At 55.9% G+C, this 24,980-nt stretch overlaps 1 protein-coding gene across 16 annotated transcripts in view; it reads right to left on the bottom strand.

Moving 5' to 3' along the window:
- Positions 1–24,980, bottom strand: part of EXD3 (exonuclease 3'-5' domain containing 3) — a 293,160-nt gene that overhangs the window by 13,778 nt on the left and 254,402 nt on the right. For 14 of the 16 annotated variants that reach the window (XM_033003026.2, XM_042786593.1, XM_042786594.1 and 11 more), the window contains one exon: positions 19,280–19,639. The exons of the other annotated variants lie outside the window; for them this stretch is intronic. In XM_033003026.2, the coding sequence (XP_032858917.1) occupies positions 19,280–19,639 (360 nt within the window). The remainder of the gene's footprint in view (positions 1–19,279; positions 19,640–24,980) is intronic. 16 annotated transcript variants of the gene reach the window in all.

The following is a 24,980-nucleotide window of genomic DNA, read 5'->3' as shown; positions in this document are numbered from 1 at the left end:
AAGCAATCCCGCCGCTCGGGAGCCATGGCGGCTGCGCTTTCCCACGGCAGCCCGGCTTCCAGCACCCTGTGTGAATCAGCCCCTTCTCGGGCAGGCGCTGGGTGCCCCCGCACAGCCCACGTGCAGCCGGACAGGCAAAGCCAGGCGAGCTCATCCCCGCTCCGATCCCCCCACTGTGCTGGCTGTGCGCTCGGGCCGGTGGGGATGGTGCCGAATTCAGGCTCCCTGGGTGGGGAGGGTGGCTGTGACATCTCCCCCAGCCTCCCCGGGCTCTGCTTGCCGTGCCCACGTCAAGGATGAGGAGCAGTTGCGACCCATCTCAGATGAAGCTTTCGTCCCTACTGAGGTCCATCACTGCTGTCCCCTCTCCCTGCGCCTGTCTGTGTGTCCCGGACTGAGGTGCTGCACCCCAGTGCCAGGCACCGTCACCCCTACAGCCACGTGCCTCTGTCCCAGAACCTCATGTCAACACCCAGGGAAACATGCTGCAGCCCAGCCTGCTTTGTGATGTCACCACCGAGAGCTGTGTGACATGGAGATTAGAAGGAGTGATGTCATTGAACTGGGACTGTGACGTCACATTCCACTGTGATGTCACAGCCGGAGAGCTGGCATGGATCTCTGTGCTGTTGTGGTCCCTGAGCCTGGCGAGGCGCTTGTCCCCAGCCCCAGCAGCCTTGAGCCACCTTGGCCGAGCGGGCAGCTGCCGTGCAGTCAGCTTGCAAGGCTGAGGAGGACAAGGCAGGTGAAATGTCCTTTTGCAATACTGGCAGCCCATCCGGTGGCTTGTTTTTGTTTGGGATGATCCCTGCCTCTCCCAGCCCTTCCTGGATGGGGATTTCACCAGCAGTGACGCACGAACCTCCCAGGACTCGAGGGACTGGATGCTTCAGCCTGGAGCCCTGGGGCCATCTCAGCATCCCATTCCCTTTCTGGGCCACCACTCAGGAAGCTGAGAAGCTCAAGGAAAACTCAAGTCCAGCAGACAACAGGAGCCAAAGCTTCTGGAACTCAGAAAGGGCCCTGGGAGCCAGTGTGAGCTCAGCTGGAGGTCCATAGGCTGCTGCCCAACACGTGTAGAAGATGAGCAGTTGAGACACTAATGGAGTCAGCTTTGCTCCTTCCCTTGATACCCCTGACAGCTGCATCTCCAAAGGGCTCTGAGAGTCACCTTGGTGATGCTGAGTTCTGCCCAGAGGAACCGGCCACAAAATGGTCCCTGGGCTTGCAGGGCTACTTCTGTCTGCTCTGCTGAGAAACATCAGGGGCCAACGTCACTTACCAACACTGAGGGATCTCCTTTGGCAGGGGCTTTACCACTGAGACACAGCCCTCTGCCTGGAGACCTTCTGGCTTGGGAAATCCTCAGTGTATCAAAATCAGTTGTAAAGGACAACAGTGACCGGCGTGAACTCTTTGGGGCAATTCAGGGCAGCTCATGTCAGGACAATTCCTTGGACTTGCCGTATCACAGGACTATTCAGCAGCCACCTGGAGTGATATCTCTTTTCCTACTCACCGCCTACCCTCTTCCCTTTCTTTCTTTCCCTCTCTCCGAGATGGATATCACCTGGTGAAAGGGCCACTCCTCCGGATGGAGGTTGCAACTCTCATTTTGGTTGTGAAACCACAGTCCTTGAGCATCCAAGAGTTTCTTTCAGGGACTTATCAAGACTAGAAACCTCCCCAGAAAGGGCATGCAGGGTGCTCAGGCGCAGCCAGCTACGTCCCCAGCACAGGTTGCCCATGTGCAGCCCCCAAGCACAGGAGTTACAGATAGACAGGTCTGCCTCCAGCAGATCTCCTGCCCATCACCCAAAGCAGAGAACATGCAGAAAGGAGGAAGATGGTGGGAAGGACAGAAAGAAAACCGTAACTACCTGTCAAATTCCAAACACAAATCAGGAGTCAATCATGCTCATCTGCCCATGTGTATATTTTCACATGCTTTTCCCAAGACTCCAGCTCCTCCTTTCTGCACTCACAGAACTGACCTTCAGACCCTCTCCTCTTCCTCCTGCAACACTGTGGGCCAGAATCCTCTCTGCTCTGCACTGACTTCAAGGGCCTTGCACAAAGCTCTTGGTGCACACAAGCAAGGCTCTTGGTGCACACAACAGTCTTGAGCGACCACCAAAACCTGGGCAGCCCTATCGTCCAACAACACTGAGAACTGCACCAGGAGATGGACTGTGATGGTCCCACATGGGAATGCAGCCCATGCATCCCCCACCAGCCCTGCCCGCACAATAAGCACTGGTATTTTTATGGCCACCTGAGTTAAGTAACATGCCGCCAGTGGAAATACGGGGCTGCTGGTGGGTTCCTGGCACTGTACAGGGGCATTTTGGTTCACAAAGAGGGAAGGGCTCTGTTTATTGAATCATTAATATCACTTCCCTCATTGCCAGCCAGATACTCTGACAGGTCTCTTAGGCAAGTGCTGACCTAGCCCAACCCTGCTAAGCTGGTAAGATGACATGGGATCCCATGCCAGCCTGGTACGGCGTTCCCACTGCTTTCTCTGCTCCCGCTTTGCTATTAGTCATCTGTTTCTGGAAGGTTTCTCATGCATAATAAAGTGTTTCAACACTTGCATAAGCCAGCTCTTCTCATCAGGAGTGACCCGCTGCATTTCCCAATGCTTTCCCTAGGCAGTCCTTCTGACTGCCACGAAATATGGAGTTAAAACATGAAGTTTTCTATCCCCCTCGGAGGCAAAAGGTGTGGGAAATCGAACAGATAAGAATGCCTTTAATTAGTATCATTTGCATAAGCTCTGGGAAAGGCTCACCTGACAGCTAGAAGGGCCTTGCTTGTCTGGGAGCTTGAACCACTGGCACTGAAATGGGCACATTAGCGGAACATCTCTGCTGACAAGATTGAGGAGGTAGCAAGAACCAGAGGTCAGAGGTGGCAGAGCCCCGGGGGCTCCATGGACACCCCAGCTCCCGCTGCCTCCCTGTTGGGGCACCCCCCTCTCCATTTTCACCTGCCAGTCTGCAGCTGCTCTGAGCGAGAGAAGAGGATGTGATGTTGGGGTTGGGATGGGTCTGTCAGCTCCCCTGGAGCAGGGCAGGGATGGCAGGAGAGGAGAAACCCAATCACGTCCCCAGATAACGTGTGAAGGCTGCCGGAGCGGGCTCGGCATCCGGCAGGGATGGCACCAGGCGTTTCTCATCTCTGCTTCTTGCTCCTCTCCGCGCACACGTGCTCCGCCGAGCGCCGTGCAGACGGCTGCAGGTCCCTAACCACAAACCCCATCCCGCTGCCGCCTCGCCGTCACGCTGCCTTGGGTAGTCGGCGCCTAATCATCAGCGACACTGAAACCCCTTTTCGGTACCTCAAGGCCTTTGCAGTGATGAGAATCTCACCCGACATTACACCTAAACCCACATGCAAAGCTGAATTTCCCAGGGGAAAAAAAAAAAAGATGCTCAACACCCCCTCCCACGGCACACATCCCCCTCTCAGGTCCCTCTGTCTCCTCCAGCTGCCTTTCAGGCGTATCAAGTCTCACTTGCTCATTTTTCCACCCAGCTGGGCTGTGAGGTGCCAAGATGGGGGCTGAACCCCTCCAAAGTTCTGGTGATGCCACAGCATCCTTGACCCAACCTTCACCGTAGCCGCAAGCCCTGTTTATACAGCACCCAACACAGCGGGGTGCTGCTTGAGGACAGGCTCCCAGCACTTACAAGTTTAATAACAAAGCCAAACCAGTAATAACTGCCTTATAATGAGGTTACGCAGCATCCCTGAAGCCTTCATTTTAGGGTGAGCTTTGTGCCAGGAGCTGCCAGGGGCCGGTGGGTGAGCCATCCCTTCCCACCCTCCTCCCTGCCCAACCTCCAGTGCCTCAGTTTCTTCAGCCCTATGCCATCACGCTGCCTTCTTGCCTGCACAAATGTGCTTTGTATCCACCTTTGGGATGAGGGTTAACCCCTTCTGGGTGTACAAACCTGCACCGTGCAGCTCCAGGGCACACACCTCCCACACCAGTCTGCTCCTGAGCCCATTCCAAGGGAGCCTGCGCCACGGCAGGAGAAGGGTTAACTTGCCCAGCTCCCTGCAGTGCAGCTCATTGCTGTTCCTCTTCATCAAACTACTGAGTTTTATCCAGCTAGAGGTGAGAGCTCAGCTCTTGGCCAGAAGATGCTGGAGGTTGGTGAACCTGAGGGCTGGAAAAAACAACCCAACCTCAGCTCTGAAATCAGTGCTGGAAACAGAGCAAGGATCCACAGCCCAACAGCTCATATTTGAAAGGGCCTTACCCCAAAACTAAAATGCAAATGGAAATCTGGCTACCAAGCATCCCCCAGACCTTCAGATGCATTGCATTTTGCCACCAGAAATGGAAAGGGTTACAGAGATACATTTTCTGACCTGTGAGAGTCAGAGCCCTGGAAACTGCAAAGGACTGAAGCTTTGCTTTCTATAGATGAGTCCAACACCCAGATCATTAACAGTCAGACATGGCATTGCTCTTCGTTACCCAAATGCATGCTGGCCATGATGGAGTATGAGTGTCCTGCGTGACCCAGGTCCCACAAAACCCCAGCACAGCACACAAATCCTCAGCTCCATTGCTGCACCTTTTTCCCAGCTGAACACGCAGCTGTACTGGGGGCTCTGCCCTCTACTCTTGGTGCTAGACAAGCTTTAGGAAATTATCTTTATTACATATTAAGCCAACAGCTACCCTTAGTCCTCTTCCTTCTGGCTTTCCCTGGCAGTTGTCCCTCCTCTGGCTGGGGTCCTGGCACCATCTGTATAACGTATGACAGAGTTTCTTCCCTTGCCCTGTACAGAGCCCTTGGAGCTGTGTCTGGCTGGAAGCCGTATCCCCTAAACTCTCCACTTTTTCCCAGAGCAGTTTTCAGCCCTGTACTAGTGGCCAAGGCCACCCTGGGCCTGGTGGCTGTGTGGCTCTGCTTCTCCATGGCCATCTGGTCCATGAGCATCCTCACCCGCGTCCCTGCTGCCTCCACCTCCGCCCTCCCCGGGGAGTCCTGGGTGTGACATGGGTGGTGTCTGCTGGTCAGCGCAGTGGCTGAGAGGGGCGTGGGGCCAGAGGCAGAGATGGGTGGCAATGGCAGCGGCCGGGGAAGTTGGGCTCATGTTTCAGCTTCTATTTTTATCCCGGAACCCAAGTCTGCCTGCAGGTGCAATGCAGAGGCCCCCCGGGGGACACGCTGCCTTCCCTAGCTGGAGCCAGATACCATCTGTGTGCTACCTGCCTTTCCCTGTCGGTGTGCCAGACCTCCTGGGAGAGGGCAGTGTCTTCTGAGGCACCGGCACATCCCACCCACACCTCTGCCTGGTCCATGGCATGGTGTGGCAGGAGGGAAGGGCTGGGGAGCAGAGCCATGTCCTCTGGGTACGGCAGGCCAGGCTCCTGTTCCCTCCAGCTATGCTGAGCCTGGGAACACTTCATCATAGCTAACCCACCGGAGACACAGAGCAGCCCTCTCGCACCATCTGGGTCAGCAGCCAGATGCAGGTGTCCCTTCTCAAGCCTGGCCTTAAATCCGTCTCATGGGGGTAGGACGCTCAGTGCCCAGGGATAACCCCTGCAATCCCACTCTGCAGCTCACGACCCACACAGTTCTCTGTGGAAGCCATGCCTAAAGCTGTAGGGCTGCACCAGACCCATCGCTTTTTATTTACTAAAGCAAAACAATTGATTTAGTGGAGAGAGCTGCAGAAAAATGGAAACCTGAGCACCTTGAGCCTGAGAAGCTTGTGTAGCCTGCAGGTTGTCCAGGGCAGAGACTGCCTTTACCAATCCAAGAGCAGACTCCCCAGCATGGGAACATGATTTTGGAGCCTGGCTCCTTGTCCTGGGCAATCACAGCAAGCACTGGGGCAAAGCTGGGAGGAGGCGAGACCCCCCCCCCGCCCGCCACCCCCCCACATCCCCCCCCCCCCCCCCCCCCCCCCCCGCCAGGCAGCGCCTGCTGCTTTAATTGAGGCGAGAATAGAAGCTGCAGCAGAAAACGGGAATATAAAAAAAAAAAAAAAAGCGTGAGAAAGGAAATCTGAGCAAGGCCTGAAGCAATCTAACCAATCCAGCGGAAACAATAGCCCAGGAAGAAAAACCAGTTCCTACACATAAGGTAGAATAGGCTGGGAACGGGCTGGAGGAGGGGCAGGGAAGGCTCACCCTGAGCGCTCCCAGCCTGCACAACAAGATGGGCATTATGAGGCTGCGGGTGCCCGGGGCGCGGTGCCCCCTTTCCCAGGGGCTCCGGGCAGCCGGGGAGGTGGCTGCTCAGCCTGCCCGGTCTGCCCGCACCGCTGCCCGCTGCGCCCGGGGCCTCCCACACAGCCGGTTTGGGGGAAAACCCCTTAATCCTGGGTGTGCATCCTGCAGCCAGGCTGAGCCATCACCCGTCCCTCAGGGATGGACGGAGAAAGGCAACAGCGGCTTTCCTCCGGTCTGGGTTTGGCAGGGCTCAACCCCAGGCTGGGCTCATCGCCCTGGTTTAACTCATCTGGGCTCAGCACCCAAACTGGGCTCAGCGGCTAGGCTAGGCTCAGCAACTGGCCTGAGATTAGATCCAAGGACGGGATTAGACCCCAAACTGGGATTAGTCCGCATTTGGAGATTAGCCCCCAGTCAGAGCTCACTCCCATGCTGGGCTCGCTGCCCAGCTGGGCTCACCCTCGGGCTAAACTCACCAGAAACTGGGCTCATCCCCAGGTGGGGTTTATCCTCAAGAGGGGCTTACTCCGGGGCAGGAGCTCACCCCCAGGCTGGGCTCAACAGGCAGCAGAGCCAGGCTGTGCTGCCAACCCCGGGGCCGAGGGCAGGTGGGACGCAGGGACGGAGCAGCCGCCCTCCGAGGGAGCAGTGCTGCTGCCAGCTTGGCCACGGCAGGTGAGGAAGGGAACATGGTATTTTACAGAGCTCGCAGCACTGGCCCTGTGGGGCAGCATGGGCCTGCCCGGCCACCCCACTGCAAACACAGGCCCTTGGGGAAACAACCATGAGTGCATCGTCCGCACCTCCCCAGATCCCCCCCGCAGGATGTCCGTCTGTCCCTCCCGGGCAGCACACCCCAGCAGGCAAACCCTCAGGCTGCAGGATGGATTGGTTGAAGTCGGGGAAAGCCTGAGTAGATAAACCAGCTCCAGTGTGGTCCAGTGGCTGGTCCCCTACACTGGACACAGACGCAGATGCTGGACCTGGCCCCCTTGGCTGTGTGGTGGTGGTTGGGACTTGCTGGGCGCGGTTGTGCTCCCCCCAGTCAGGAGGGCTGTGGATACTTTCATTTTGAAGTAGAAGCTTAAACTCTGCTAAAATCAAAACCACCATAACGTTCCTCACCATGAGCTGCAGGGACTTTCCTGCACCTGGGGATTTTGATTCCCTCCAGCCCTGGCTCTGCTCATTGCCCCCAGACCTGCTCCCCACAGTCTCCCCACCCTAGGGACAAGCTCCAGCCTTCCCGTGGGCTGAGCTGGATCTGTCCTTCCAGCCCTGCGCCCTGAAACACAGCTGGGAGGAGCAGGCAGGGCTCCCCGCCAGCCTGCACTCCGCCTGTCACGAGCCAAACAGTTCTCAGCACCCTTCAAACACCTCCCTGCCCACCGTGGCAGGTCCGGGGGCAGCAGCCTGGTGAGGAGGCAGCACTCCCTGCCTGCACGGAGACTTGGCCTCTCTCGGCATGTGCTTGAGGAGGCAAAGAGAGGGAGGGCAAAGCTGTTCCCAGCGCTGCCTTCTGCTTCGACCCACTTGTGAGCCCTGGGAGCACGGCAGCTGGGCTCCCAGCACCCTGCGTCAGCTCTCCAGACTGCGCCCCTTCACCAGCAGCACGTGGGCTCCTGGATTCCCCAAATACCTGGCAGGGAGCAGCACAGGACGACTGCACAGGGCAGCCAGAGGTATTTGGGCTCAAGTCATGGGCAGGGGTGTCTGGCTGGTCCCAATGCGTGGAGTAGTAGAAGCTGCCCTGGGGTCCCATGCACGCTGATCTCGGCACTTAACAAGGTCTGGCAACAGATTCAGGCTCCCAGTGCTGCCAGTTGGGACCCTATAAAAATCAGCTGTGGTGCAACTTCCCCGGACATGTGTGAGACAAGCCCTGGACCCCCGACATCCTAAACCAGCCTTTAGTTTAATAAAGAAATAAAAGCTCCTAAGACAGAGATACCACATCTGTAACACCATGGGGCCTCTCAGGCAGCTCACCAGAAGCCTGACAGAGGGACACTCTTCACACCTTGGTTTGTGTGTTACCATCCACCAAGCACAGGAGAAACCCAACCAGGAACGGTGCTTGCACAGCCCATCGTGGCACACGGGTGCACAACTCACGTGGTAGTAGATCTGGGGCTCTGTCCCTGAGATGGCCCCCTCCCCAGCAAGGCAGGACTGTGGGCGACAGGACCCTGTGGCCCTGCTGACCTGATGGGATCAGCTCCTCCTCCTCACTCTGAGATGAAGATGCTGAAAGGGCAGTGGCATCCTCGGCAGCCCGTGAAGGAAGCTCCCGGAGGACCTGGGAGGCTCCAGGTGTTTGCTGGCTCAGCGCTGCTGTGCTTTGCTCCTGCCTGTGCTTCGGAGGGTCCCCTGCAGAGCGGCTGCTCCTCTCGCCTGGGCAGCACAAACCCCGTGATGGAGCCTTTGTCTTCTACTCCCTAGTCACCCCCCCTTCCACCATGTCCAACCTGGTCACCCCACTCTCATCACCTCCACACCATCCACCTCCAGTCTGGTCACCCACTCCAACCAGCCCCACATCCATCAGCCACACACCATCACCTCCAACCTGGTCACCCCACTCCCATCACTCCCACACCGATCACCACCACTCCAACCACTTCCACATGTGTTCAACACCAAGTTCTTCCCTGTCCTCCCATTTCCCTTGTGCGCTGCCTTTCTGCCTTGGGAGGCATTTCTAGTCAGATGTTCTTCAGTTCATTCACATCTCCCTCACATGCTTGCCTCAGGCTCTCTTGCCCTGTCAATACCCACCCTGCATCCCAATGCCATGATCATTTCCCCACCTAACACTTTTTAGAGCTTGACACCAGTCACCACACAGAGAAGTCACTTCTCCCTTCAGTCCCCTTCCCAGTCCCATTGTCACTTCTAACAGCCTTCTCCTCTCGGAGTTAACAAAACCCATCCAGTCCTTTTGATTCATTTTATTTTTTCCCTCAAACAAATGTTTGCAACATTTTTTTTTGACTTCTGGGGAACAGTTGAGCAGGCATCAGCCTTTCAGCAGCCCCATAACAGCAAACCCAAACATGTGCTTCTCCTCAGCCCTACATCAAAAATCATGCTGAGCAGACAGCCCATAAGCAGACCCAGTGGAAGTGATGAGAAAAGGAGCAAAACTCTGGCAGCACCTTGGCAGAGACAACCCCCTAGCCCAGGGCTCCCCGATCCCGTGCACAAGACAGTCCCAAACTCCAACTCCAGTCCAGACGGGGCTCAGGCAGCAGCAAACACACCCACATGCAGATGGAAAATGGCTGAAAGTGGATTTGATATTTTACAGAACAGAAGGGGAAGGAGCGATGCTGGGTACAGCGGGGAAATAACCTCCTGCAGGGTTCCTGCTGATGGTGGAGGTTTCCATCCTGCATCACAGCTCCATGTGACATTTGACAGGTCATACCCTGGATGTGTTTCGTACAAGATCGTGCACTCAAGCACACTGTTCCTGGTAGGATGCTGTGGTGCTGCTCCTGCTGCAGCTCCCAGCCTCCCCAGCCAGGCTGGCTGCACTGCTGGGGATGGAGGATGGCACGTGGCTGCCCAGCTTGGCCTTCACCACTCAGGCAATGGGCTGAGGACAGGTGGGGTCCCCAAAACAGGGGACAGAGGTTTATCCTGACCTCTTTAGGCAAGCTACGGCAGCAACCCAAGAGCCCAGTGAGAGCCTCACACAGAGACTGGCACCATCTCTCACCTGGGGGTGGTCCTTGTGAGCGCAGGACTGCTCCAAACACTGTCACCCCCTGGGCACAGAGGTAGGGAAGGAACCAGGCATGAAGGCCAGATCCTACCCTGACAGGGCACAAAAGGGCTGCACAATCCTTGCTTGGCCAAGGAGGGCTCTGGGGATGAGCTGTGGCTTGGCACATGCTGCAGGGATGGCAGGGAGCATGCAGCCCTTGCACCCAGAGCCCCCCCCTGAAAGGGGTCAACCCCCAACCCAGTCTGTCCCCTCCGGGGCATGCTAGCTGTCACCAGGTGGTCAAGGTGGACCAGACGGGCCAGGCTGCATGTGAGGCAATGTGTGTCACAACATGGACAGACTCTGGGTCGCTGCCCAACCTCTTGGGGTGTTGGGAGGGGTCCCAAGGGGCAGCCAGCAGCCCTGGGCTGGAGGGCAGTGGGCAGGGGCTTGGTCACAGGCAGCACACAGGCAGCTGATAAGAAGGAAATGTTTAAGGCTCGGTTGGAAGGTGTCCCTGTCCGTGCCAGGGGGGCTGGAACTGGATGATCTTGAAGGTAGGTCCCTTACAACCCAAACCACTCTGTGATTCTATGGTAAGGAGGAGTGATCAGAGGGCATGGGCAGCCCCTGCCCGCAGGCCCCCACAGTGCAGCGGGTTGTTTGCACGGCATCTCGTTGCAGGTGTGCCCCAGCCTGGCCCGGCAGATGTGGCTCCTTGCTCGCATGCAGCCGCCACGCCAGCAGCAGCCACCCTTCCTGGGGTGCCCCCACCTTCCCCTGGGGTGCTCGGTGGAGCTGGGGCTCCCACGGAAGCTCTGCCTTTGGGTTCCGGCCTCCGAGCTGGGATGCCCTGGGGCTGGATGCTGCCTCCTCCCACAGTGCTGAACACTTTGCACACACAGTGGGTTTGTCCACTCATCTCAGCACCCACCAGCAGCTGCCTGCTGTGGGCAGCCAGCAGGACCCTGCCTGCACGCCCATGGTGCCCAGCACCCCACAGAGGGTGACGGAGCTGCTTGGTGGCTCTAGAAGAGGAAACCATGACCCCATCTCAAGCAGAGCCTGCCACAACCCAGGGCCAGGGTGTTGCTCCCGAGCAGGGGTCTTGGGGAGCAGAGCAGAGTGAGGGGCCCCTATTTTCCCTTTGTTTTGCCCGGCCACCATCCCCAGGCAGGACAGGAGGGACACTTCGCGCTCCACCCCGATGGGAAGCCGCTGGCAGTGGGGATGCCCCTCACGGGCTCTGTGGCACTGGGGTGTGGAGACAGAGCAAGTATTTGCTTTTGCAAATGTAGTTGTTGCCATTACTGTTACGATGAACATGGCCTCCGTTGCATGTAAATCTCTAGGGGCCCAGCTGGATTCACCTCTCCAAAGGTCACCTTATTTCCCCAGGATATTGGGGAGAAGGTTGCAGGGAGCCCATCAGCAAACACTTGCCAGCATAAAGGGGCTGCAGCCCATGAGGGCCAGATCCTTCCCTCATGCAAGTGGTGCTGAAACGCACCCTGGGGTGCTGGGTGCTCTTGCAGGTTTATCCCATATCATGGGCAGCTCCACCCCACATGGATCCCTAGCCCAGGCCTGGGCCATCAGCAGGGGGGAAAATGCAGAAGTTATGTCTCAGCCTATGAAGCTGTGAGGCAGCAGCTACCCAGGTGTTCCAGATGTGGAGGTCCACCATGTCACCAGAGGCTCAGGAGCAGACCTACCCGTGAGCCATTCATCGTTCCTAACAGCCTCTGCTGATGTAGACACCCAGCGTCTCTCCTTGCTGCTCAAGATCTAACTTGAATCCTCCCTGCTGTGAGTCAAGACTTGTCCTTGTCCTCACAGAGAGCATAAAAATTCCTGTACTCTCACCTGCATTAGCTCAAACACAGGCCAAGGCTGTTTGGGAGAAAGTAATTCTCAGTGCAGACCCTGCTCATCTCACAGGGCCACCAGGGCTGGGGAAGCTTCCCCGACAAATGGAGCAGCAGTGGTGGGGACCACGGTGCTGCTGGTCATATGGCTTGGCCAGGATGTCACCATGGAAATGGCATGTCCTGCCAGTGAATTTAGTGACAGCCAGTCCCTCTGCACAGTCCTCCCAGGCAGTCTGGGATGGCCCCTGCTGCTGCTGCTGCCCGTCACCACGCTTGGAGGAGGAGCTGGAGGTCCCCACAGCTCTTCCATGGCATCACCCACCAGCCTCTGAGCAAAGGCATCAGCCTCTGCCCACACTGCCTGCAGGTCCAGAGCAGGGTGGAGGTAAATACAGGCAATGGGGAGCAATTTTAACACCGAAAACCACATTCCCAATCCATCCTGCCAGCATCCTTCTCTCTACACAACCCCTGGTGGGGGTGGGACTGATGCTGGTCACCTCTGGGACTGGAGCTGGACCAGTACATCTGGCCAGGGGCCCCAAACTTTCTGAGAAACCTTTGGTAGATCAAAGGTGGGAAAAGCAGGGATTTCAGTGAGGACCAGGCTGGTGCCAAGCACCTTTGGAAGGCTCTCACCATCCGATGCAATGGTTGGGCTCAGTGGTACAGCTCACCCCATGAGGGAGCAGAACGTGAAGCCACGTGGCTGGGCTCTGCCAGCATTTCCAGCACAGGGGAGCTCACAGGGAACACCATCTCCTCTGAGAACAACCAAGTGCATCTCATCTCAAGGGAAAACACCAGCTCTTGCAGGGCTTCTCCGAAAGGATCCCCCAAAACCAATCTCAGAGAGGAGCCATGCAAGCCACTAACTGGGACCTACAAGAGGAAAGCCCCCGGGAGCAGTCCAGGGGAAGAGCCGCTGGTGCTGGAGCAAAGAGAAACCCCAGACCTTGTGCACTGCTTCCCTGCATTCCCAGCCCACCACCTCCCAGATGTGCTAACATGATCCCAGTGGGTCAGTGACATGTGAGGTCACCGTGGTGAGAAAGGCATGTTCCTGGGGGGGCCCCAACACCCCCATGGCTTCTTACTGCAGTAGAGGGCTTGGGGAGCTATCTGGAGGATCACATGCTTGTGTCACACACACAAAAAAAAGGTAAAAAAGGGTAATAATATACACATAAACTGGACCCCAGAGATTTGCTCTCTACTGTTTCAGTGGCCAACTGGAGGAGAGAAAGCTGGGACAGATGGCAAGAGGCGTGATCCAACCCCACCAGACCTGGTTTTGCTCTTTTGCTTATGAACAGGACATCGGCAGGCAAGTGGCAGCAAAACTTTAATTTCACCCTTCAGAAAAAAATACCTGTGAATGGAAAATGCTGATGGGCTATTTGCGGAGGCGAAGTTGGGGAAGGAAGGTGTGTGCTCCATTCCTCACATTCCTCCCCAGCTCCCTTGGGACAGCAGCCCGTGCTCCCCAGGGTCCACGCGGGTACCCAGGGGGTGATGGAGAGGGTTGAGGATCCTGTCCTGCAGCCTCACTGGCTCCACCAGCCGGGCAGGGCTGAGCGTTTTCCCTTCCCAGTGCAGGGGCAGAGGGATGGGACTGAGGTCTGAGTCTTTGATCTATGTGGGCAGCACCTTCAGAAACACTTGGGTGAGGAGGGTACCTCACAGGCGCACGCTGTGTCCCCAGATGCCATCCTGCTGAACCCCAGCACCCTGCCACGTGCACGGCCATCACGTTGCATCCCTATGGCCACACACTGGAGTCTTCCTCAGAGCAGTGCACCTTGGGCTCAGCTGAACATCCAAGAGCAGCTGGTGGGAAGTCGTCTCCTCCAGACACCCCACACGGTCCCCTCTCCAGCAACACCAATCTGCGAAGCAGAGGAAAAGCCACTGCACTGCTGTGTGCTCCCATCCCCGTGCCGTCCTGGCTGCCGGGCGCAGAGCAGCGCCGGCTCCCTCCCGGGCACATGCGTGACGGCACCACGCCAACAGCTAATGGGAAAGTTCAGGGTCGGGGCGAGCTGTGGGGAGAGGCACATAAAGAGCTCATTGTGCAGCAGGTCTCCCTCGGCTGTGCTCATACAGGGCTAGCAGTTCAACAACAAAACACAGCCCAGAAATATGACAAGACACCTTTTTCCCAGGCTGCTGTTAAACTCTAATTAAACATTTCAGCACACTCGAGCGAGGGAATGTCTGCTTCTCAAGCCCAGGCTATCTCAGCTGGAAAACATCTCCTCCGGTGCAAACAGGCTTGTGCAGGTTGACCCAGAAAGATGCCCCTTGGGCCCAGGGGTGATGTGAACCCACATACCAGGGTGGGCAACCAGCTCCCACCGGCCTGCCTTCGGGCCAGCAAGGGGTCCACTTGCTGCCCTCCTCTCCAGAGGACGGGTCTAGGCTGGAGCAGCCTGAGAAGGAGCCGTGCAGCCGGGCACACCGTGGGCAATGTCACCGCTGGCAGCCGTTGGCACTTCTCCCCGCTCCAGCGTGGGCCCTGGGAGATCCTGTGCCCTCGGGGGCAGCAGCTGTGGGAGCACGGTCTGGAGAAGCAAGAAGCAGCATCAGCCTGATGCACAGGAGAGCCAGGCAGGAGCTGCTCTGTGATAGCCCCAGATCCAGCCTTTGCAATCCAGAATTGCCCACTGATGAAGGGGGACCATGACTCTGCCTTGCCCATATGTGTCTGTGCAGCACCTTAGGCAAGGTCAGTGCCTCTCCAACCCTCTGTCCTACAAATATTTAACGTCATGCCTCACAGCAGCCATATAGCACAGCCCACAAGCTCTGTCATCAGACCTGCTAGGGTTTTGATCCTCAGAGCTCCTATTTCAGTAAAGCAGCAAATTCTTTCCAAACTTCATCATGCTCACGGCCAGTCTCTGGGGCCACTGGTTCTCCTCCCCAGACCTGGATCACGGTTTGGCTCCCCCACTCCAGAGGTGATGACATTTAAAAATAACCCAATGGACAAGCAAAATGTTGGATTCCCATTCTTTGGGAGCTTTGTGATGCTGACCCATAGGCACTGACCATCATGACACCTTGCTGTGACGTCTCAGTTGGTCTTAAGTAACTGCTTTCCCAACCTGCCCCATCTCATCCCCCTCAGCCTTTTTCACACCTGGGCAGGCAATATTGGGCTCGGGCCCCTTTCCTGTCCCCCCAGGGAAGCAGAGGTGCTCCCACACTTTCAGTTGACCCAGAAAAGGTCAGCAGGCTGGGGTAGGTGACCAGCCTGGGATGTAGAGGTCCCTGGAGAAAGATCCAACTCAAAGTCCACTTCCTTCCACAATCCCACCCTTTGTTTTCCTCTGGGTTTTCTGGGAAGCAGATGACAGCCTGTCCCCATGAGCAGCCTGGAGCTTAGCCCTGAACCCCTGAGAGGGGTTTGCTGCTCACCCAGTGTGCCTGCGGGACCGTGCACCACTGGGGAGGACAGCGAGGCATTGCCACTGGCTTCGTGTCACCTCAAACCGAGACGCAGGAACCAGAGCACGCATCCTTCAAGTGATGCTGTCTGAAAATCCAGTGAGGCTGGAATTGGCATCCTGATATTTTAAAGTATGAAGGAGAAATAAAAGAGCACAGAAGAACCCAGTGATGAAGCCAGGTGCTGCCAGGAGTGAGGAGGGGTGTAAGTCAGCAGACAAGGGCAAGGCGGCTTAAAGATTCCCCTGCAGGTCACCTGGATGCCCAGGATGGGTATGGCGCTGGCAAGCTGGCAAAGCCCCGTGGGCACACAGGAGCCAGCCCTCCCCACAGCTGCAGTAATTCATCAGCACCTTGTTTCTAGCAGGCACAGATCAGACTCCCCCCAAAACCCCACCCCTGATGCTCTCGTGTCTGACTCAGCCTTGCAGGGGGAACGTGGTGGTGCTGAGCTGCTGGCACTGATGTCACTCAGCTGCTGTTTTGCAGGATGTTGCGCAGCTGCTGTTTTGCAGCATCCCTCATCCCACCTGAGCATGACCCAGTGGGAGCAGCAAACCAAGGACAGGCAGCTCTGGCTTGCTGGGGACTTGGAAGCTGGTGGTTTCCCACCTGCAACCTCTGTGTAAGAAACAGGTCACCCAGGAAAGGGTTACTACAAAAATCTGTCATTTCTAAGATTTCTAAGCATTGGGAAGGTGTCATGCCCTGAAAGGCTCCTAGTGCAGTGACAGCCCAGGTGATGACACTTGTAATTTGGCATCCGGTGGTTGGTGGAATTTGGCAAAACTGGTCTCTCCTGCTCCGAGGGCATTCCAGCTTCCCGCACAGGCAGTCTGAATTGAACTTCCTCAATAAATACAGCAGCCGAGTGTTTAATCCAGCTCAGGTCCCCACAGTTATAAAAGCAGCAGTGTGCTCCTCGAGGAGGCTCCTGTCCCATGCCTCTGGCACTGCAGTTCCTGCCACAGGGCAGGTGATTGCCCCTGTGAAACCTCACCCTGGCATCTGGGCTGCCCTCACTGGATGAGGAAACGCTGACCTGTATCTGGTACCCCGCTGCGAAGGCACGTGGCTGCGGATGGCTGACAGCCCTGGAGGGGGCCACAGCCATGTGCAGGGCTGTCCCTAGGTGCCAAGAGCTCGCAGGGCTTGTCCCCCTCCTAAGCCACTGCAGCAGGATGGGGTGGGAGGCTGGATTTAGGAAAGAATCTTGATTTTTCTAGGAAAAGCAAGGCAGGGCAGTGGAGCCCTTAAATCCTCCCCGTGCAGCACCTGGAGCTGTGCTGCAATCTTTGGGCTTTGCAGGACACGGCTGCTATGGAATGACGGTCCACAGAGGATTCCCCGGGTGGCACTGTGAACCCCTGTCCTGGCACAGACCCAGCTGCAAGGCAGCGAGGGAAGTGACAGACACGGGGACACAGACTGAGGGCACCCATCATCCGAGCAGCGCACACACCAAGGGCACTCACCCCCACCTCCCCGCACACCCGGCCCCAGGGACCACATCCTCCCCACAGCCTCCCTGTGGTGCCCACAGCTGGGGTGATTTTGACATCGTGAGCTGGTGATGGAGGGGGTCAACTGGTGATTTACTGGCCAACTGTTTCCCAGGGTCTTCCATCAGCTGCCCCTGCTGCAAGGATGCATGTGCCGATGGGATGGGGTTGGGGTGTGAGAGGGAAATGGGGACAAAGGCTCTGCACCACGCTCTTCCTCCTCCCTGCTCTTGGCAAAGCCGGGGGACTCCGGCTGTGAAGGGAAAAAGTTCCCAGGGCGAAGGTGTTAAATACCCTTCTCCCGTGCTGCTGTCACCTCACAGTCCCTGGGGTGTGAGAATCAGACTCTATTATCCCCTCATTAGGAACTAACATACTGTACTAACCTTTTCACATGAAAGCTATGGTCTGTTCGCCAACAAAAGCTGATGCTTGGTTCCCAGGAGCAGAAAAAAAACCAACCCCACAAACAGTGGGGGCTCTGGGGCCAGCCATCCCTGCTGGCTCCGCACAGACCCTGCCCAGCCCCGACGGATGCTCCGGGGGTTGGAAGGGGCTCCGTGAGTGGGGGGCCCACGAGGCACACAGCCCCAGTGGAGTGGAGCAGGGGAAGCACCCCTGGAGTAAGGGCTTCTTCTTCCAGACCCCGAGATGGCAGGGGTCCCCCTTGCCTGTGTCCCCCTGGGAGGGATGGATGGGGCTGTGGGTAGGGGTGCAAGAGAGACTCCATCCCCAGGGGTTTATGCTGCAGGGAGCCCTTCCCCACCAAGGCATGCTGTCCTGGCTGTCCCCTAGACAGGCGTGCCCAGGCTGGCAGACCCTCCAGCCACTGGAGCCGCCTTAGCTCACCCCAGGCTCGCCCTAAGCAGCCTGCAGTGCTCAGGCTGGTTCTTCCCACACCACTGACCAAAGCACGTCAGGATTTGCAAGATCTGAAACTTGCACTCCTCTTCAGGCTACGCTGAAAGGTGGGAAGTGAGGCTGGGAAAGTATCACTGGGCCATGGAGAAACCCATCTGCACAACACCTGGGGCCCCGGGTCAGCATCTAGAGCAGCCAGATTTTAAGAGCACTGAGCACGGCAGGCGATGGCCTCACTGAGAAATATGGCAGCAGCAGGGATAGCATGTGCATCACTGTAGACCACATCTCCCTGCCCCAGATGTTGACAGACATCACCCAAGATGAACAGTTAGAGTAACATCCTCCTTGCTCCAGCTTTTAATTGAATGAGACCTGTCTGGGGGTGGCAATTTGAGCTTCTGTCTATTGCGGCTGCTTGATGTTGAGATAAAGAAGGGGCTAGAGGAGACATCTTGAAACGAAAAGAGTTTTCTTGGTTTCTTTACTTTAAAAATACTTGCCCTGCCCCATTTTTGGCTGGAGACCTCTGACAACTTGGGGAAGTGGGCTTGAGAGGTGCCCAGGACCACAGTGGATACTAAATGCCTGAAGAGTCTCAAACCTGGGCACACATCCTTGCCTTCCCACCTGGCTGAAAGACCCCACAAATTCCAGATTCACTTGTTGCCTTGCAGCCTTGACCAGCTCCATGCTTCTAATGAGGAAAGCAGGAGGAAGAAGGGATGCATGCCCAGTTTTTTCCTTACCCCTGGTCCTCTACTGATTCCTTCCCTCTCTGCCTCCACCTGCAGTCAGCTGTGAAGGCAGCTCCATTCCTGAGCCCACAACCTGCCTGTCTCTAAGGGCTGGGAGACTTTTCCAGGTCACTCAACTAGCTTCTGGCCCATTCCCAGTGTCCTGGTGTGGGGCAGGGATGGGGTGACCTTCTGCTCTGTCAGCTTTGTCAGCAGGTATCATTACAGAAGCAGGTGGTTTTTACATTGCATGCACATGTTTATTAGATCCTGGCCTGATCCCACTAAGCTGTTCTGCACAGCTTGCTGGCAACAGCTTCCAGAGTTGTTCCGCTGCCATGGGATGCTCTGAAGGTGTCATTGGTGCCACATTCTGTTTTGCAAAGTAATTGAATTAAAACCGGTGAAATGTTTCAGTGATGCCTGACTGCTTCTCTCCATGGAGGGGCTGGGTGCAGTGGCCCAGGGTGGCCTGAAGCACATGTGGCTGCTCTTCTGGTCTGCTCTTTTCATAAGGTCACTTTTCTTCTCAGTTGCAGCAGTCAGATTTGGGTCATCAGGTTTGATCTAAACATGTCAGAGGACTGGAATTCAGGGGGAAGCAGAAGCATGATAAACACAGGCTGTCTCCCAGTGCACTTCTGGGTCGGTTTCAAAAAACTCTTAGTTCACTCTTGGTGTCCAGAAGACAGAATGGGAAACCCAGCAGTAGGTTTAGTTTGTTGTCTGACACAGATGCCTCGGCGCTTGCGGCAGTGAGGGCAAAGCCAGCGCTGGCACTGACCGCAGCAGCACCCCTGCACAAGTGTCCCTGTCATGGACATGACCACGGGGGCGAGTTACAACCGCCTGTCCGTAGTTCAGAAGTACCTTTGAGTCACAAACCAAACCAAGGCCATGAGAGTTAAGTTTTGTGCAAGGTGAGAAGCAATCCTTACCCAGCAGCTGGGGCGAATGAAGCAGGAGGAGGGAGAGCTGGTGCAGAGGAGAAGCGCGGAGCTGAGTTGGGACCCTTGTCCCCTTGGCCGCTGTCCCTGGGCTTCCCAGTGCCATCTGAATCCCATAGGTCCTGCAGAGGTTGGTGCTCTCCGGCGAGAGGCAGGCAGAGCACTGTCAAACTTGCTGCAGCTGTGGGAGAGGAGCGGCCAGGAGGGTTTGCCCAGTGCCTTCAGCCCAGCCTGGCTCCTCGGAGCTTCTCCCCAGCTCCACACATCCAGTGCACTCGGGTCCAGTGTGGGAGATGCGCAGCGTTGTCCGAGCGTGCACGCTTGTCCCCGGGGTGGGCACCAGCCCCAGACCTGCCGGGAGACCAGCCAGAAGACACAAGTGGAGAGATGAGTTTAGAGGACGAGTCTGGATTTTCTGCTTCCCCTACCTGAGGTCTTCCTAAACCCAATTTCAAAGAGGTTCAGAACCATCCAAGTGAGGCAATGAAAATTAACTTAAAATGCAACATTCTAAGCTGAAACAAGTGATCTCCCCCCTCTCCCCTTCATTTTTCAGTTCAGTCCAGGCAGTGATAAATGCATTGCAGTCCAGGTCATGCAGACACCAAGCCGGAGACCTCTTTGGCTTCATCAGCATCCTCACTCAACGGTCTTTGTGGGTCCCTGAAGCCTTGCTGGTCCCCACGTGCCACGACAGGGGCTCAGTGCTCTTCTCCTCACTGGCCTTTGCTTGTGGCTGTAGCCGGTCGGGGCCTCTGGCCACTGTCAACCTGCCAGGAGGTCTTGCAGACTGGCAGAGCTCTGGGATGCACAGAGCCAGGGCTGGAGGACAAAACTCTCTGAGCTCTGCCTGAGCATCCCAGAGTGAGCAGAATGGCATTTGCCCTGGGAGGGAGAGCTGGAAGGAGCAGCTGAGTGGAAGCTTCTCCTGCCCAGCCCCATGTTACAGGTACCTGCAGGGTTGAGGGTCCTCAAAGCAACACCGAGGCCGTTGCACAGGCCTGATACATAGAAATGAAAAATGGGCCTTCATCAGATACCTGGGTAGTCTCTGGGGGGAAGCAGCTTGCCATTTGGTCTTGGAGGCTCAACCTCGAAGTCCAAGGCAAGTTAAAGTCCAAAACTCTAAGTCCCAGGCTTTCTGGGGAAGGTGTGGGTGTCCTTCTACCAGAGCACAGGCCTCTGCTCTCACTGTTCTGCATGAGCCATTGGGGACAAACTGCACCAATGCAGAAGGTTACAGGGACCTCTGAAGCAGAGGCATCTTCAGCAGCCTGGGAGACACCCGCTTGCCTCATGGTGACTCTGACTGCCCTCAGGATTCCTGCTCTCCAGCTTTATTCTTGGTCAAAGGAGAGGCTAATGAGCGATTATTATCCCCCCATGACAAAAGGGGACCTGCCTCGGTGCTGCCTGTGCCCTGCTGAATTACAGAGTCTCAGTGGAGATGGCAGAGGAGGCATTGAAAGACCTGCCTGACTCACAGACCCCCCAAAACCCCAGCGCTGAGCTAAAGGGAGCATGGTGTGCAAGGGGGAGCGCGGCACAGCACAGGGCAGGGCACTGGTCATGCTGGGCTTCCACTGCATGCCACACTGTGATGGTGTGACAAGGGAACGCTCTTGCTTGGGGACAGGAGTCCCAGGGACTAGGGACACCGAGGTTTGCCATTTCCCTGCCAATCTCAGACAAGCCACCAAGTCTTGTCCCCAGCCTCACCATGCGCAAACCAGAGATGGAGACTTTGCCCAAGGCTGTGTCACTGCCGTGTCACCACTGCACGATGGCACCTGATGCTGGGTGACAGGGACGATGCCGAGCAGCTGGCGCAGTCGCAGGCAGGGCCGGGCGCGGCACGGCTGTCTCCTTGCAAAACCACCCCGGCCACATCCCCTCTCCCTTGGCAAACACCCCCAGAGCCTCCCTTCCCCCACGCAAGGTCCTGACGGATGCTCAGCATCCAGGGGCCGGCTGGGGACCGCGGTGCTGCGGCGTGGTGCTCAGCACGGGGCCCTGCTCCGCTGCAGCCCTGGGAAAGCCCGGCGTTGGCTGCCGCCGTCCCGCTGCGCGGCAGAGATGAGAAGAAAAACAACTCTTGGGGCTTCCCCTCACCTCCCGTCCTTGCCCCGCGCCACGGCCCCACTGGCTCTTTCATCTCCAAGCGCCAGCAGCTCTTTCATCTCCCACCTGGAGGTGCGAATCGCTCCCCTCCCGCCGCAGCCGCCCCCGGCACCGGCCGCTTGCGCCGGCACTCACCCCAGGGACCAAACGGCTGGTAACCCGGCCTGCCCTGCGAGCCCTGATTGCCAGGAGGGGGGCGGCGGGTGAGGACCGGTCACCTCTGTCACCTCTGCAGTCACCGGCAAAGTGCTCAGGCCCCCCCAAATCTGCTGATTTTGGTTCTCCCTGCAAACGAGACAATGCCAGGTTTGGACCTGCTCTTACTCACATTTGCTCAAACTCAGCTCTTCTTTCCTAACTCGTGGCGATGCAAAGCCAGCCCGCCAGGACGGGGAGTCACCTGCCCCAGCGGGCACACATCCGTGCTGCCCTGGCGTTCCCGGTCGTGGATGACGAGGTGGTTCCACAGCCTTAAAGCCCAAAGGACCTGTCCTGGCTGCCCTGCCTGGCCACCAGCCCAGGGAAGCTCACCATCATCCCAGCAAACAACCCTGCATTTTATGGTCCAACTACAGCTTATCTTTGTATTCTGGTATAAAGGTGACAAGGCTTCACTATCGCAACATAAGCCAGAGTGTCTGTGCATGGGGGCACGGCGATACATCTGCCGAAGGGCTATGAATCCTTATGAGCAGCATTAGACAGGATGTCTGATGGGCATGAACTCCAAAGAGAGCACAGCTCAATAATGTGAAAAGCTAGGAGAGGATGAGAATAAGAAAAAGAGAAAAATAGAAAACAAAGTGAAAGAAAAAGGGAAAGGGAAGGGACATGGAAAAGGAAGAGGAAAAGGAAAAAAGGAAAAAATAAAAAGGAAAAAAGGAAAAAGGAAAAGGAAAGGAAAAGGAAAAAGAAAAGGAAAAAGAAAAGGAAAAAGAAAAGAAGGAAAAGGAAAAGGAAAAGATGAAAAAATAAAAAGGAAAAAAAGAAAAAGGAGACGGAAAGGAAAAGGAAAAAGAAAAGGAAAAAGAAAAGGAAAATGAAAAGGAAAAGGAAAAGGAAAAGGAAAAAAGAGGAAGGAAAAGGAAAAAAGAAGGAAAAGGAAAAAAGAAGGAAAAGATAGGGAAAGGAAAATAAAGGAAAAAATCAAAAGGAAAAAAGGAAAAAGGAAAAGGAAAGGAAAATAAGGAAAAGGAAAAGGAAAAGGAAAAGGAAAAGGAAAAGGAAAAGGAAAAGGAAAAGGAAAAGGAAAAGGAAAAGGAAAAGGAAAAGGAAAAGGAAAAGGAAAAGGAAAAGGAAAAGGAAAAGGAAAAGGAAAAGGAAAAGGAAAAGGAAAATGAAAAGGAAAAGGAAAAGGAAAAGGAAAAGGAAAAGAAAAAGGAAAAAAGAAGAAGGAAAAGAATGGGAAAGGGAAAGGAAAATAAAGAAAGGAAAAAATAAAAAGTCGCTGGGAACTGCCCACCCATGGGTGCCACCCCAGGGGCAGCACTGGAAGGGGCCCTGGCTCAGGCTGGGCTCATGCTGAGCAGGGTCACTGTGTGCACCAGCTCTGTCAGGGAGCAGTAATGGTGCCACTGGGGCCATCGGGCCTGGGGACAGCGGGGCGGTGGTGGCAGCTTGACCCACCCCAGGGAGTCAAGTGAGCCCCAACCAAATCCCACAAAACGGAGGAAGAGGTTCCTTCAGCTGCCTGCACTGGGGCTGGCGGCGCTGTGGTGGGGGGATCAGTACAACGCCAGGACAGGCACTGCACGGGTGCATGGTGTCAGGACATCGCCACGTCACATAACAGCACCCGAAATGCCTGCAATCAGCACCAGAGAATATTCGCAGCACCAAACGGCCGTTCTGAGAAGAGCCAAAGGGATGAGCTGTGGGAACGGCGACGCTTGCCACGGTGGGGTCGGGGATGGTGGGGCGAGGGGAGCCCTGGCAGGACAGCCCTCGCTGGTCTGACCGAACCCCTCCACGAGGAAGGTGGCCGTGCCCGAGCACAGCACACCCGTCTGTCCATCCTGGATGACACCTCCCACACAAGGACATTCAGAAATCCCAGGGAGTTTGCCCCATGTGCCTTCGCCAGACCCAACCAGGCATCTCGGAGAGACCCAGTTTTCAAGCCTGCTTTCTGGCTGGTCAAATGTTGAACATCAGTTAAAAGGAAGCAACTAGCCCCTGTTGTTAACTGAACTGTTTTGCAAGGGAAAGGTTAATATCCATTCACATTTAATCTAACCCTTCAAAACAGTTCCGAAAACTCAGCAAAACCTGACAGTCTGTCTTAACCCATGCTGACACTCCCAGCCTGCCTTCTGGCAAACTCAACCAGCCTGGCTACTCGCCTTTTCTCACAGTTGCTATTTGTCCTTCTGACCCATCCCAGATAGACTGAATTAGGGCATTTCTGCTCCCCTGGGGCACACAGTGCCAGGGTTTGCAGAGCAGTGTCAGGGGCACATGCACTTAGCATCCCACTGATGGAAAGGAGAGGTCTGATCCTCAGGTGTCCCAGGCAAATGCTTGAGAGACTCCAGCCAGGAAAATGAGGTCTTTTGGGACAAAGGGACAAATTGTCCTTGGCCCTCTCCCGGCACTGGAATAAAGGAATAAAACTGGCCACTGGCAACACCTCTACAAGTGCCTTTTCCAGCTGTCCCTGCCCTGTCATGGTGGCAGATGGGACCCCAAAAGGGACCGAAGGCTCAGAGGCACTGCCGGGGTGCAGGGAGTGCAGGGCTGGAGTGGTCCAGGCGCCTGGCGCTGTTTGTTTCGCTCCGGAAATCCGGATCTTACCTATTTAAATAAACTGGCTGGGAGGACGGCAGAGCGTCAGACCTGTTGTTGAGTGCACAGGAAACAGCTGTACTGGATTAGGCAGGGCTAACTCGGTGACTCTGATAGCCTGGGAATATTATTATTATTATTATTATTATTATTATTATTATTATTATTATTATTATTATTATTATTATTATTATTATTATTATTATTATTATTATTATTATTATTATTATTATCATCATCATCATCATCATCATCATTATCATTATCATTATCATTATCATCATCATCATCATCATCATCATCATCATCATCAATCACTACTACTATTATTATATTATCATCATCATTATTAATAATAATAATAACAACAACAATATCCCCTCCTCTTGAAGGACTATTTATTTTCTACAGAAAAATCCAACAGCAGCCCATCACACAGCAGCCAGCGACTGGCTGGGTCCCTTCAGCAGGTCTGCAGGGGTGAGCTGTGGTGGTAGAGACCGGAGATATCTTTGCCTGACAGCTCATCTGAGCACCCCGGGGGGGTCTCAGCCAGGGCAATGATGTGCCCTGCAGGGTTTTGGAGGCAGGTGGGTGGGTGCTGGTGATGCCTTTGGGCACCCAAAGGGCAGTGCCTGGAAGGAGCATCCTCACCCAGAGCACCATCCCCTTCCCGGTGCAGCCAGGCTCGCATCAGCAGTGCAGGACAACACTGCAACGTGCAGGACTTGGCAGTTCCCATCCCTCCTGGGTCTCTGCACCCACGGGAGAGGAAGAGGTGGGCAGG

Source organism: Tyto alba, unplaced genomic scaffold (assembly GCF_018691265.1).
Source record: "Tyto alba isolate M040663 unplaced genomic scaffold, T.alba_DEE_v4.0 Super-Scaffold_11, whole genome shotgun sequence".
Lineage (NCBI taxonomy): Eukaryota > Metazoa > Chordata > Aves > Strigiformes > Tytonidae > Tyto > Tyto alba.
The sequence above is the reverse complement of the archived record's forward strand: the minus strand, read 5'-3'. Positions and strand labels throughout refer to the sequence as shown.